The sequence below is a fragment of the Coptis chinensis genome, chromosome 5, assembly GCF_015680905.1.
Source record: "Coptis chinensis isolate HL-2020 chromosome 5, ASM1568090v1, whole genome shotgun sequence".
Taxonomy (NCBI): domain Eukaryota; kingdom Viridiplantae; phylum Streptophyta; class Magnoliopsida; order Ranunculales; family Ranunculaceae; genus Coptis; species Coptis chinensis.
The window spans coordinates 76884477-76899077 of NC_141460.1; the positions used below are offsets into that span (position 1 = coordinate 76884477).

Here is a 14601-nt window from a genome sequence, read left to right on the forward strand (position 1 = left end):
TGAAGCTGGACTTGCCTCCAGATTGGTTGCGTCTCTGCTTCCAATACAAGAATCTCAAACAGTAAAAGTGACATCTTTTTTGTTTGATTCCCTAGCCTATTATTTTAAGGCTTAGAGTTTCTCTTGGGATCTAAGTCGGGAACAAACAAACATATTGCAAGAGAATTTAAGAAGTACTTGTCCATTGGTAATGAAAATATACAATAGGAGCTATATATATATATATAACCTTACTAAAGCCCCTTAGAGTTAGATCATTCAAGGGGAGTAACACAATAAACTTACATATTCAACGGGCATCAAGCCATACACGAGCTAATCGCTACTTCAATTCAAGCCTAACATAAAAGAGATGACACACTAGACATGCATCAATCTAACCTACGAAAGTAGTGATATCGGAAGCCTACTTTCTCGTCATGATTTCCTTCGATCACTATCTTAGGAGTTACATATGAACAGTTAAAGTGACAATTAATTGTTGCTTTACATAACCAACTTGGGGTTGATTTCTTCTATTCACAAGACTTGAGGAACTGAACTCTAATAAGCTAAAAGGGGTGGTCAAGTTCATAGTAGGGTCTTTAACATGACAACTTGGTCTGAATCTTGGCAAATTCCAGAGTTCTTTTGCCTTGTAACTTGTTGGTAACATAATGTTTACTGTACTCTCCGTGGTTGTATTTTCTGTACATACAAGGCCGATTATCGTTGATGAGCTCTGGCAAAGGTCCGAGCTCGATCTCATAGCTGGGAGCATAAAATGTGACAATCGAAAGACGGTCTTGGTCCTTGTGTGTTACAGCTCTGTGCTCCACGCTCTTGTATTTTCCATTGGTTAGAACCTGATATATGAAAGAAAATTAGAACTACATGAAATCTACATTAACAAGTTTTAGTACTTAGTAAGGTGTTATTTTATCTACCTCTAAAGTATCCCCAATGTTGATGACAAGAGCATTTGGCACAGGTTGGACAGGTTCCCAATTGTCATCTTTTAGAATTTGAAGGCCTACTGAACTTCCCTCAGCTTGTTGTAATACTGTGAGGGCACTTCCATCTGAATGGGGACTCAAACCCAAGACGAGGTCAGGCCTCGAGCATGGCGGGTAGTAATTCATCCTCACAGCTTGCACAGCATCCCCAAACATGTCATTGAACGCATCGTTATTCATGTGTAGACTCATTGCTATGAAACTCAGTAGAATCTGGCAGAGCATCCTTATACTTGCAGAGTACTTCTCTAGTGTCTCACTGAATGAAAACAATTTATGTATAAGACTATGTATATACAATGTGGTATCGAAATGAACAATTATACGAAATAGTTCATCGACTGAAACAATTTATTACAAGAGAAGACTCAAACTGGATGACAAAAGACTGAAAGTTGCAATAAGCACCAAGATTACCTGAAATTAGCTGGCTTAGTAGGCCAAAGTTTGGGGTTCCTTATAAAGAGGGGCTCAACACCTAGAGCTAACATGTTACACCAGTCTAGCTTCTGATTTTCCGAAAACACAAATGCTTGACCATATCCTTGAACAGTTCCTGGTGCCATAGGATACTTTTGTTTCTCCTCCAAAGGTAGCATGAAGAATTCCATTGCTACCTTCTCTATACTCCTTAGCATCTCTTTGTCTATGCCATGATTTACAACCTATTATAAATACCATTAAGATCGAAGGTTAGCCAACAAAAAGAGACTTGTGGTCAGCAGAGCGAAACATGGCGTTCTGTATAATTTTTTCCATATTCAAAAGCTTAATGTAAGAGATACAGAAGAGATGTTACCTGAAAGAACCCCCACTCTTCACAAGACACCGCAAGCTTAGACAATTCTGTATGAGATTGATCTCTATCGCCTTCAATCAACTTGGAAAGATCGATAACAGGAATGTGCATGGAAGGAGTCGCAGTTGATGGTCTTTCAGCCATATCTCGGACGAACCTATCTGGGATTGTTGTTGGTCGAGCCCTTCTTAGCTCTTGAACATCGTCGATGTGCCCAATTTTGATGGAAGAAATTGGTACAGGTGCCATGAAAATTGAATCAAAGTTAGCTACAAGATCACTTGATGAAGTTAATCACCTGACAACTTGTACTGGTTTTAGCTTGACAGAAGGCTCTATTTATAGAGAGGCATCGATACTATTGGTACATGTACGTGCATATGTAGTACGTAAAATCATTTTATTCACCACTGATACATGTAGTCTACTAAATCGACCATATTGTATACCAATTTATTTGCACATCCAGTCAATGGCCTCAAAATCTCCACTTCGAATGTTCCAAATATCATGGAACAACAACTGTTGAGGCAACTGAGTGATGATTGGAGCAACTTGACTGATTTGATGCTTATATGACTATTTCAGTATTTCTTAGCCTCTACTTACGTAAAGTTTATGTGTAGAGATTGTTGCTTACAGCCCAAGCAACTAGGATGACCTCAAATTCCATATTTCACCCGACCAGAAAAATGGAATTAAATATTCTTGATTCCACTCTGTAGTCTAGCACTTCTCACGAAAAATAGCTAATTGGTGTAAGCCCACTTTCAAGAAAAGAGTGGAAAACTAATACATTAGATTCATGCGTTCAAAAATTACAGAACTTACTACAAATTCCCCAAAAGTTGTAAAAATGTAAACAGGCGACATTCAGTACAGTTGTGCTTTATTTTTAAGCACACAGTATTAGAGAAAACAAAATGTTCGTCCCAAGTAGGCAAAAATGGTGCAGTGATTCCTGTATATATCTGTCTATGTATCTCAATGTATGTGGAATTTAGAGCTACGTACACATATGCATTCCTACCGAAAAAACAAAAACATACTTCAAAAGGAATTTATGCACACTAGTGAGGTCATTGAGGAGTGAGTGAGACTGGAATCTTTTGTTGAATGTTGTACTACCAATTTTGTCTTGGACTCTTTGACAGCCTGCCCCATTTTGATGGGTGTGGTAGGGGCCAATACAAAATTGCAAGCCCATTGTCCCAATTTCACCGACCAATGCCTTACACTCCATTTCGTTTGCATACTGATAACAGAAAAAAATGATGCTTTTCATATAGTCTTACGCTAAATTTTTTGTACTGGTCTTTTGCATTACCACAGCTTTCCATCTCTTTACAAAAGAAAAGAAAAAAAAAAGTTGGAACTCGACTGAATCGTAATAAAGGGTGTCAGAATAATGTTGGCATGGCGAAAATATGCTTCTATATATGGAGCAAATTTCACAAGCATGCTCATATTTCATGAAATTTTAGACTAAAAAATGGGGTTCCCATGGAAATTTTCCCTCATGAGAATCAAACACTCCGGTCACTCCCTAGACAAGTGACCAACTACGTACCGTTTGGACATATGACGATTTTAGAAAATGGAACTTTGAAAAAAAAGGAGAAAAGTGAAAGACACCTTGTATTTACTGGGTGAGTGAAGGACCCAGAACCTAATGCAAACCTTCGCATGAAACGTGTCTCAACTTTTTGACTACCAAGCAGCCATAGGGGCCATGAATTTCATGTAAGGATTCACTCATGGCCTGCTTTCTTTTCAAAGTCATCTCACTCTGCACTTTACTCTGTACTTTTGCACGGTTCTCTTACACTCTTCGTGTAGTTTTAGGAGTTAAAGTGGGCCAAGAGCCTTAGATTGCATTTGGAATTTTTGGGATTGCTTTAAAATTCGATGCTCAACCAAACTCACAATCATAATCTTCCTTGAGCAGTGCTTCAAATCAACTTATAGACTTATAGTTATCAATGACCACATGACTTAGTTTAGGAAAAGAGATGAACAAAGAAGTGTAAGCTACAAATTTTAGCAATGCAAAATAACTCAACTTTTGCAGAACAAGGACTAGTGGTCGACCATGCAGCTTCTTACGCACTATGGTTGTCCAGACTCCAGAAATGTGGTGTGGGTTCATATGAATACAAGAGCAAGGCCCACAGCCCACTTACTCCAGAATCAATACCATTTTGGAAATAGCATGAGCTAGCCTACTAGGGCTCCCAACTCATAACATTTTTAGCTCCTATATCAACGTACCTTAAAATTAAATTTTAAATGGTTCAGAACTGACCCTTTTGCAACCAATAGGTGACCTATTTTAGTCAGCCACACCATCTCTACACTATATGATAGCCGGGTTTTTAGGAACCCCCTCTCCACTATCGAGTATGCAATTTGTGATCTCCCTATTTACTCAATTCCCTTGTTGTAGCCTCTTTTTCACCCTCTAACACTTTCTTCTCTCTCCTCTATTCTCTCCTCCCTTTCCCTCTTATTTCCTTTTTCTCTCTTTTCTCTTCACTCTACTATTCTCTTTACACCCCCTCTTCCCTCCTTTGTGGCCCTCCATCTGTCCCTTAATCTCTCGGTCCATCGGTTGCCTGCTTGTCTGACTCTAGGCTCACCCCACCCTTGATTCACGGCCTTCCACTGTCAGCTCTAGGCCCTCTGTGTTGATCCCCTTCCCACTATATTCCTGTGGCCGCAACCCTGCTAGAATGCCTCCCATTCCACTGTCTATCCTATTTCCATGTCCATCTGCCGCCGGTCTCCCGGCCGTCCTAATTTGGGTCGCTACAATGCCCCTTCTCGAGTCCGCGAACCTCCTGAATGTTTGTGGATTCGAGACCCCCTCTTTTCCCGCCTTTTTTCTTATCTTCTGTTCCACGCTAAACTATCCCTCTTACACGTGTCCCACACGTGCACCGTTTGAATTACCTCGTTTCTTGTTCCCCCACGTGTCACGTTTTCTCTAGTTCATTTGTCGGCCCCTTGGTTTCTGTTCTGCTACTTTTACCATTTACCCCTTTCCATCTTTAAATCTCGCTCGTTCTCTCTCCCTCTCTCATTCACCTCTCACTCTCCTCCTAGTTTTGTATCAGACGCCATTTTTATCGCTCCCACTCCTCCCTTATTATCTTCACCTCCCCCTTGCTGTCAGCCCATTTTACCTCTTGGAGTTCTTCTTCCTCCCTCTTTCTCTTCCCAGCGCTTGCCCAGACGCTCGCCCTTTCCTTTGGATCATCGCATCAGGTTGGTTGTTTTTCTTGTCCTTTCATTCTTACATTTCTTTTTGCGAAACAGTTCATCTTCCATTTCTTCCCCCACATGTCGGACTCTCAATAAGAGGATCCAACGTCTTCGCGATCCAATACGGTGGCGTCCCCTCCTCCGGCGGATTCCACCGCGGCCCCCTCCACCTCTGGGCGGCCCTTTAAGTTACCACCGCCTCCTCTCCGATCCTGTGGACCTAATTTAGAGGCGATTAGGGTTAGCTATGGCATACCGGATGACGTCCTCATTGAGCACGTGCCTGACGTGACTAATTTCCCTCATCTTGTTCCCAGCAAACCGTGGTGTCTAGTGGCCACGGTCGGTGTCTCGGGTTTGAGATTCCCGTTGTCCTTATTAGATGTTGAAGTGTGCAACTATTTCAATATTCCCCCTTGCCAAGGTATAAGCAACTTCTGGCGTATTATGTATGTATGTTGCGAATCACTACAACCAAAGCCGTGAGCCCAAGATAGTCTTTCGTGACATCATTTCACACTACTATATACGAAAGAGCACCAAGGACGTGAGCGTAGGCTATCATTCCTTCTGTGTCCGTCCCGGCAAACAATCTTTTGTTCTTTGAATCACCTCTTTAGATAAAACCTGGCATCATTACCCCTTGTACATCTCTGGTAATTTTCTATCCGCAGATATACCTCCCGACATGACTCTTAATCACCTCACCTTTTTGACCAGCAGTGAGTTCCGTTACATGTTTCTCTCTCTCTTATATGCATTATGCCGCGGACTAATTCTTTATCTCTCTTTTGCACAGGTTGGAAGATCGACTCTAAATCCAGCTTCTACGCCGGGGTCACCTCTGCGGTATTTGAGCAGCTTCACAATCTGGGGCCCTCTCAAGCTGAGGTTCTCGGCATTGATCCCTCTCTAGGGACTCCCCTATTGACAGACCCCGCCTTACACACCTTAGGTAAATATTATGCTCCCTTCTATTGCCCATCGCCACCTAAAGAACGAAAGCTCCGACCTTCTCCTCCTCCTTCATTAGTACCCCGTCCTGCCAAATGCAAATCCCACAGTCGCAACTTTACCAGGAAAACCACCACGTCCCAGGTCAAGGCCCGAGCCCTCGCAGAAATAGTACGAAAAGCCACCGCTGACCTTCCCTCTCAATCTTGTAGATACACCCTTTCGTCCCTTCGCTCTATCTCTGATTGGGAGGATCAATACATCTCCCCAAATACCCCTCCAGCAGACTCATCCCCTCCTCCTATGGATATCACTAAGATCTGACTTTTTGACAACGACTCTGATGACGAAGTGACGGAGGTTGCCGCTGTCCCATCTATCTCTGTTCCGCTTGACCCCTCTGCGGCTGCGGAGCCTTCCTCCGACGAATCCCCTCTCAAGCGCAGCAGGCATTCCACCTCCACTGAACTTGCAGCCGTGGCTCCACTCATTGCCCAGCCCCATCGTCTCCTGAGATGTTTTGCCCCACCTTCAAAGTCCACGCTCGTCATGTCAATGTCTTGGATTTTGCTTTGGAAAATTTGGCTGTGGCATCTGCCATGTTCTATGGTGCCCATCTTCCCCGCGACTTAGCCTACGCAGATACTGGCACCTTTGAACAACACCACACCTCACTCTACGCCGGTTGGGAGAAGGTATCCAGCTTTTCCCTGTTCATTATTCTCTTTTGCCTTTGTATATTCTAATCTCCCCGCTGTTTGCAGGTGAGCCCTTATATGATCCACGACCTCTTCTCTTCTTTGAATACCATTGAGTCCCTTGAAAAGGAGGTTGGCGGTCCCAGCGGGTTGAGGGCCACCTGTGCCCGCCTCCAAATAGACCTTGAGGCCGTGGCTATGGCTAAACTTCGAGCCGGAGATGAGCTGAGGACCGCTGAAGTTGCCCATCAGAAATTCATGGATGGAGTAAACGATTGCTTGAGTAAGCAGTGGGAAGCCCTTCTCCTCTAGCACACCGAAAGCATCAACGCCCTCCTCTCGCAGCACACCCAAGACATGGAGCAGCTACGGATAAGTTTCAAGGCTCAAGCTGACAAGCGGGTGGCTAAAAAGCTCTGTGAAGAACACGTCTGTCTGGTTAAAGAAGGCCGCCTCCTCCCAGCGAAGCCTCTGTCTCCCCTATCGGAAACCCATGATCTCGCGGACCCTGTTGAAGCTACTTCCCACCTGCTATCTGAAGATCTTGTTGAAGCAAGTACTCCTCCAGATCCTGCTACGACCTACAATGAACAGACCACCCCTGCTGAAGACCCACTTCAAGATTTGGATTAGCCTCTCTATTGGCTCTCCCTTTGCCTTTCAGATTATATTTTGAATGTACCTTAGCTGTTTTGTAATTGACTTTGATATTGGTAGTACTCAGTCGTTATTTTCATGACGCTTAATTACCTTATTTGAAATGCTCTGCTCCCCCATCTTGTTCTTATCTCTATTTGTTGTAATTATTGTATTGAATGTGGTGCCCCCATGTGTGTCTCAGGCACCTCCTCCACGAAGGGCTCGTCCCACTTCGTAGGCTCTAGTAAGCCATACATCCCATTGGGGCAGCTCTTCCTTCCCGGAACTTGATCTAGACTTCTCGTCTGCGAAGGGCTCATCCCCCTCGTGGTCACTCTCACAGATTGCTGGGGCCTTTTCTATGCCCCCATGTGCAATTTGGACCTCTCATCCGCGAAGGGCTCCTCCCACTTCGCGGGCTCCAGTAGGCCGCGATGACCATTGAGGACAGCTCGTCCTTCCCCCAATTTGATTTCGGCCCCTCATCTGCGAAGGGCTCCTTTCCCCAAGTGGCATCTAATGTGATTGTTTGAAGTATGTATGACAAGGTATATTCTCTCCTCAAAAGTGCCATTGTATTATATATTTACAAACAGCTCCAGTGTTTTGTCCTGGATCTCCATTATATTAAAATGTAGAATTTTTTCAACATTCTCACATTCCACGGCTTTTCTATTACTTTTCCCTCCCCGGTCTGTAGTTTCTATGTGCCAGCCCCTCCTACGTCGACCACTATATAAGGCCCCTCCCAGCTTGGCCCCAACTTTCTGTTGTTATCTTTCTTGGTACTGGGAGTCACTCATTGCAGCACTGAATCCCCTATTCTGAACTGTCACGGCTTGACTCTCTTGTTATATTGTCTCTGAAGACATCGGTGATACTCTTCTAGTCTGATGCGTGTCGCGTCCCTTCTCTCTTCTACCAAATTCATATCAGCTGCCAGTATGCTTTCGTTTAAACCCGTTTCCACCGCCTTTGTTCGCGTTGTGGCTGCCACCATTTCCGAGGGGATCACGGCCTCGACACCGTAAGCTAGAGAGAAGGGAGTTTCACCGGTGGACGTTCGAGGCGTGGTTCTGTAAGCCCAGAGAACGTGATTCAATTCGTCTACCCATGCACCTTTCTTATCCTCTAGCTTTCCCTTGAGATTGTTCATAATGGTCTTATTAGAAGATTTTGCTTGCACGTTGCCTTCAGGATTGTATGGAGCCGAGAACTCTTGTTTCACCTTGTATGCTTGTAAGAATGCCTACACCTTTGATCTCGTGAACTGGGTTCCATTGTCCGCAATGATTATATATGGCAATCCAAATCTACAGATGATGTTTTCCCATAAGAATTTAATCACTTGCATCTCCTTCACCTGCTGCAGGGATATAACCTCTATCCATTTGGTGAAATAGTCTGTGGCCGCTAGCATGAATCTCCTCTTGCCGTTGGCCATGGGCAGCGGACCCATTATATCCATCGCCCACATTGCGAATGGCCACGGGCTAGACACACTATGTAGTGGTTCTGTTGGCGCAAAGATCATTTGAGCAAATCTCTAACATTTATCACACCGCTTAACATATTTTATTGCATCCCTCTTCATATGGGGCCAAAAGTAGCCCTGTGTATCAATGGATCGGTTTAGGTTGGGTTTTGGAAAATCTGAACCCGAACCGATAAGAAAATTGGGAACCCGAAATTGAACCGAACCGATAATATTACATCTAATCCGAAACCAAATCGAACTGATAAGATATATTGCAAACTGAACCCGAACCGACTCGAACCAAAAACTATAAAATCAATTAAATCTTAAATTAAATTTATTAATTTTAACCACGCAATTGATAAACATATACAAAATTAATCATAAATATTATTAAAATGCTATCTTATCAGTTCGGGTTCATATCGGTTTAGTGGAGGGCAAACCCAAAACCAAACCAATATTTTATCGGTTCGGTTCGGTTTTGGGTCGGTAGAGGGCAAACTAAATTACCAAACCCAAACCGTTTTTTCTCGGTTTGGTTTGGATCGATTATCGGGTTATTGAAACCCATTGATAGCCCTAGCTCTGTGTTATCAGTCGGTGCGCTATGGTTCTTCCCGCCGAATGGCTTCCACAATCTCCCTCATGTAACTCCACTAGCGCCTCTAAGGCCAGCCTCGACCCGAGACACTTCAACAAAGGCCCGTTAAAGTTCTTTCGATATAACTCTCCTTCTAACAGAACGTACCTCTGAGAAGTTTGTTCCAATCTCCTTTTCTCCTTTTTATCCGTCACCAAGTCACTAGATAAAAAGCTCTTGATAGGATTCATCCAACTCTCCTCTTCTTCCTTGGTCTGACATACCTCCGCCCCTTCCTCTTCCATATCCTCGGTGCTGGGTTTTTCCAATCACTTTATCTTTATCACTCTCTCCTCAGACCCGGGTATTGCCGCGACCACATATGCTAAGGCATCAACATGTCTGCTCTCGCCGTGACCCAAATGCACGAACTTGATCTTTGTAAACCTGGTGGATCTCTTTTGTACATAACACTTTCAAATACTTTGTCATCCACGGACATTGGGCGGCAAACCCCCCATTTGCCTGACATACTACCAGATTCGAGTCCGAATACACTGTCAGCTCTTTTACCCCCACATCCTCAGCCATTCTCAAACCCGCTATCACCGCCTCATACTCTGATTCATTGTTAGATGCCGCAAATCCTAATTTCATGGTTAGTTCCATCCTGCTATTATATGGTGTAACCAATACAACCCCTATCCCACTGCATGCATCCATGGCCGACCCGTCAGCAAACACTCTCTACCCATTTCTCTTGTTCCAAGGGTCCAAGAAATCCTGCTCAATGGTTTTCTTTGGCTCCATGACCATCTCTTCTCCCCAGGTGGGATCCTCCACTGGGAACTCTGCTAGGAATTCTGCCATAACCTACGTCTTCTCCACCGTCCTGATTTGATACTGTATCTCGTATGAACTCAACATTATTGCCCACTTTAGCATTCTCCTAGATTTTTCCGCTTTTAACGTTTGTTTTAAAGGCAAATTTGTTACTACCACTACCGAGTGTGCTTCAAAATACGGTTTCAACTTCAAGGCAGAGAAAACCAATGCCAAAGCATACTTTTCTACTCTACTATATCGGGTCTCGACATCCAACAATGTTTTACTTTGGAAGTACACCGGCTTCTCTATCTTACCAACAATTCGGACCAGCACTGAGCTAATTGCATATTTTGTGACCCCCAGATACAAGTAAAGTTTTTCTCCCTGTTCAGGTCGCGACAACAGAGGGGCCTTGCCTAGATAACTCTTCAATTCTTGAAATGCCTCCTCGCATTTTGTGGTCCATATGAAATTTGGAGTGTTTCTTAGCAATCGATACAACAGCCTACACTTGTTCGACGATTTAGAGATGAATCTGTTCAAGGCCGCGACCTTCTTGCAAGTCTCTGCACCTCTTTGACATCCTGCGGCGACGACATATCCACCAAGGCTCATATCTGCTCAGGGTTAGCCTCTATTCCCTAGTAAGTAACAATGTAGCCCAGGAACTTCCCCGTGGTCACGCCGAAAATACACTTATCTGGGTTGAGCTTCAAATTGTGTGGCTGCAGTATATCGAACGTCTCTTTCAGACCTTCTAAGTGCTCATCCTCTGACATACTCTTCTCCACCATGTCGTCTATGTATATCTCAATCCCCTTTTGGATCTTGCTTTCAAACATTTTCTCTCCTAGTCGTTGAAATGTAGCCCCGGCGTTCTTTAATCCAAATGACATTCTTGTATAACAATACGTACCGCCTTCTACCACAAAGGCTGTCTTTTCCTGATCTAGCCCATACATCGCGACTTGGTTGTATCCCATAGATGTGTTCATGAAAGAGAATATCTTGAACCCCACGGTTCTATCCACTAATTCGTCCACTCTCGGCATGGGGTAGCTGTCTTTAGGACATTCTGAGTTCACATCGGTAAAGTCGACACACATATGAACCTTGCCATTCTTCTTCGGTACCGCGACCACATTAGACAACCTGTCGGTGAACGCCACCTCTCGTATTATACCAGCCCCCTTCAACCTCACGACCTCTTCACGAATTCCTTTGGCGTATTTAGGCCTAATGCTTCACATCTTTTGTCTCACCGGCTTAACATCTTTCTTCATGTACAACTGATGACATGCGAATCCTGGGTCCAATCTGGTGACATCCTCAATCGTTCATGCAAATACCTCTTTATTGGCAGACAAAAACTGTACTAATTTAATCTTCCATTCCTCAGACAAGCTGGAGCCTATTGATGTGAACTTCTCCTCATCCCCTTCCCCTAAATTTACTATCTCTATCTCATCCAGGGTTTTGGCCCTCTGCCGACTCCACCTCCTCCTCCCTAGAGGCACACTGTAATTGCTATGCTTGCCTCTTCCTGGGATGAGAAGTCTCTCCCTCTGATCCGCGGACCAATCTCTTCACTGTACTCTGATGACTGTTCTTGGCCATCACCTGATCCCCGCAGACCTCATACACCCCAGTAGGGGTAGGAAATCGGATCACTTGGTAGTAGGTGGAGGGAACCGCTTTCATCTCATAAATCCACCTTCTTCCCAAGATGGCGTTGTACTGTGAATTGGCATCCACCACTTTGAACCGAGAGAACACTATAACCGGTCCCGTGGTCACTGGGAGTAAGAGCTTCCCCAGAGGCTCAGTCATGCTTTCGTTGAACACATACAAATTTGTCTGTGAGGGTCTCAGCTGCTTCCTTTCTATCTTCATTTCCTCCGTTGTCCCTCTAAACAGCAAATCCACGGCACTGCCGCAGTCAACTAACACCCTTTTCACCATGTAATTTTCCATCACCACCGTGATTACCAATGCATCTTCATGCAGGGAATCAATTGCCTGGAGGTCTGCATCGGTGAACACTATGCTTCCCCTACCGCTCGCGGGCCATAGGGTTGCCCACAAATGACCTGACGCCTCATGGACCTGTTGTGTGCTCGCAGCTTGTCTTATCCTGTCTCGGTGTGCGTTGTGACTCAATATCTCTTCACTAAAAATTACGTTAATCGTTCCCAATATCCTCCCCTGAGTCGGTGCTTGCTTTGCTTTCTCCCCCTCTATTATAAATTCCTTCAACAATCCCTTCCTTATCATCTTCTGAATTAACCACCTCAACGCGTAACAACCATCTGTCTCATGGTTATGTATCTGATGGTATGCGCAATAGGGCTTGCCTTGCATCTCCACTGGTTTGGTTTGCGGCCCCTCGTACCCCTGCAAATTTTGAATTAGCGGCAATATCTCCCTCAGCGGCTTGTTCAACAACACTTGTTCTGCTTCGTGGTAGGGTTTTCTCTCTCGGTTCTCCCTCCTAGCCTCTTCTCTGCTCCTTTCGGGCCGCGACGAATACCCTCGGTATCTGCTGCCTCCCCTATCAGATGACTCATATCGTCGACGGTTCTCGCCTCTATCTAATGACAACACTGCCTTCCCCGACCTTTTCATCTCCTTTTGCATAGTGTCTTCATACCTAATATATTTCTCCACCCTCGAGTATAGATCCTGTAATGTCGCAATTTCATTCTTGGCTACCTACTTATGTACCCTCGTCCCCGGACATAATCCTCTCTCAAAAGCTATCACCGCAATCCTTTCATCCAAGTTCTCCACTTTCAAGGTCTCTGCCTTGAATCTGCACAAGAAATCCCTCACAGACTCTGCGGATCTTTATCTTACATTGAACAAGGATGCAATGTCAACTACTTATTTCTTTTGGTGTATAAAGTGGTCTATGAAGGCCTGCTCTAACACCTGAAAGCTATTGATACTCTTAGATGATAACCGGTAATACCAGTCTGATGCTCCCCTTTTTAAGCTCGTAGGGAACATCATGCATCTCAACCCATCATACCGCGGCTCCTGCCATAGCGGCATCTGCTGCTGAAAATGGTGGATGTGGTCCGCTGGGTCATACCTCTCGAACCTTGGCTGGTTGAATCTCTTTGGCACCTCGGACTTCCAGATCGAGTCCGCCAACGGGTTGCGGTTTAATCCTACCACCACCTGGCTTGCCGCTCCCCCCATGCCCTTGGCTTGTTCCAGATTAGCTTTCAGATCACTGGCGATCATTTCCCTCACTTGCTCCTTCGTGAGTCCAGCCACCGCCTGATCTGCCAAGTCCGGCCTCCCTTCCTCCTCTCTCTTTGCCTCCGACGCCTCCCTCTCAGACTCCTCTATGGTCTCCTTCTCTCTCCTTAACCCTTCATTTTCTTCTCTCAACCTTGCTATCTCCTCATGTAACAACCTCGTTTCCTCCGAATCTCCTCCCTGCCTCGCTCGATCTCCCCTTTCACTCCTTACTGACTCTACGTCCTCCTCGGTGATCGCCGCCTTTTTCGGTTGGCCCACGCCTCTTTTTACCTTCGTCGCCATTTCTCTATACTTGTCTCTCTCGTTCCCCACAGACGGCGCCAAATGTTGTAGCCTCTTTTTCACCCTCTAACACTTTCTTCTCTCTCCTCTATTCTCCCCTCCCTTTCTCTCTTATTTCCTTTTTCTCTCTTTTCTCTTCACTCCACTATTCTCTTTATACCCCCTCTTCCCTCTGTGGCCCTCCATCTGTCCCTTGATATCTCGGTCCATCGGTTGCCACGTGTAGGGTTTCCGTACGTACGTGCCCTAGGCTCACCCCACCCTTGATTCGCAGCCTTCCACTATCAGCTCTAGTCCCTCAGTGTTCATCCCCTTCCCACTATATTCCTGTGGCCGTGACCCTGCTAGAATGCCTCCCATTCCACTATCTATCCTATTTCCATGTCCATCTGCTGCCGGTCTCCCGGCCGTCCTAATTTGGGTCGCTACATCCCTCACAAAAATTAGAACAAGTCCCCTCTTTTATTAATAATTTAGAAGAATCTCTCTAATGTCATTTAAATTATATAATTATCCCCCATTTTCCTCACTGAAATTAGAACAAGTCTTCTTTTATTAAAAATTTAGAAAAACCTTCTAATGTCACTAAAATAACATAATTATTCATATTTTTAAAAAAAAAATTAGGCGAGCCTCCCCTATATAAGTACAATTACCAATTATAATTAAAATCCAGAGACCATACTAAATATCGATCTCGAAGGACGAGTTTTAAGACATTACAAAAAAAACACAAAATACTATGGTCTATGAGTCTATGACTCTAGGTATTGACCTAAGTTAGCAAGAACAATTTTTCCATGTTACAATGA

The 14601-nt window shown here is 44.6% G+C and overlaps 2 protein-coding genes across 2 annotated transcripts; both read right to left on the minus strand.

Annotated features, from left to right (window-relative positions):
- Positions 1 to 165: 165 nt before the first annotated feature.
- LBO1 (2-oxoglutarate (2OG) and Fe(II)-dependent oxygenase superfamily protein) lies at positions 166 to 2157 on the minus strand. The gene is made up of 4 exons (XM_086560823.1): positions 1795 to 2157; positions 1413 to 1660; positions 927 to 1254; positions 166 to 845 (listed from the first exon to the last, which is right to left on the minus strand). The coding sequence occupies exons 1-4, from the start codon at positions 2041 to 2043 to the stop codon at positions 585 to 587; spliced, it is 1086 nt and encodes a 361-aa protein (XP_086416949.1). The 5' UTR covers positions 2044 to 2157; the 3' UTR covers positions 166 to 584.
- Positions 2158 to 11764: 9607 nt separating this feature from the next.
- LOC147499009 (uncharacterized) lies at positions 11765 to 12874 on the minus strand. Its single transcript, XM_086563397.1, has one exon. The coding sequence runs from the start codon at positions 12872 to 12874 to the stop codon at positions 11765 to 11767; it is 1110 nt and encodes a 369-aa protein (XP_086419523.1).
- Positions 12875 to 14601: the final 1727 nt, after the last annotated feature.

Bases quoted from the DNA above. Each gene is read 5' to 3' on its own strand.
- LBO1 (XM_086560823.1), bottom strand. From the start codon at position 2,043: ATGGCACCTGTACCAATTTCTTCCATCAAAATTGGGCACATCGACGAT. The intron at 1,661-1,794 runs GTAACATCTCTT...TATTTATAATAG, and splicing joins AAGAGTGGGGGTTCTTTCAG to GTTGTAAATCATGGCATAGA. The intron at 846-926 runs GTAGATAAAATA...TTCATATATCAG, and splicing joins ACATTGGGGATACTTTAGAG to GTTCTAACCAATGGAAAATA.
- LOC147499009 (XM_086563397.1), bottom strand. From the start codon at position 12,874: ATGCAAAAGGAGATGAAAAGGTCGGGGAAGGCAGTGTTGTCATTAGAT.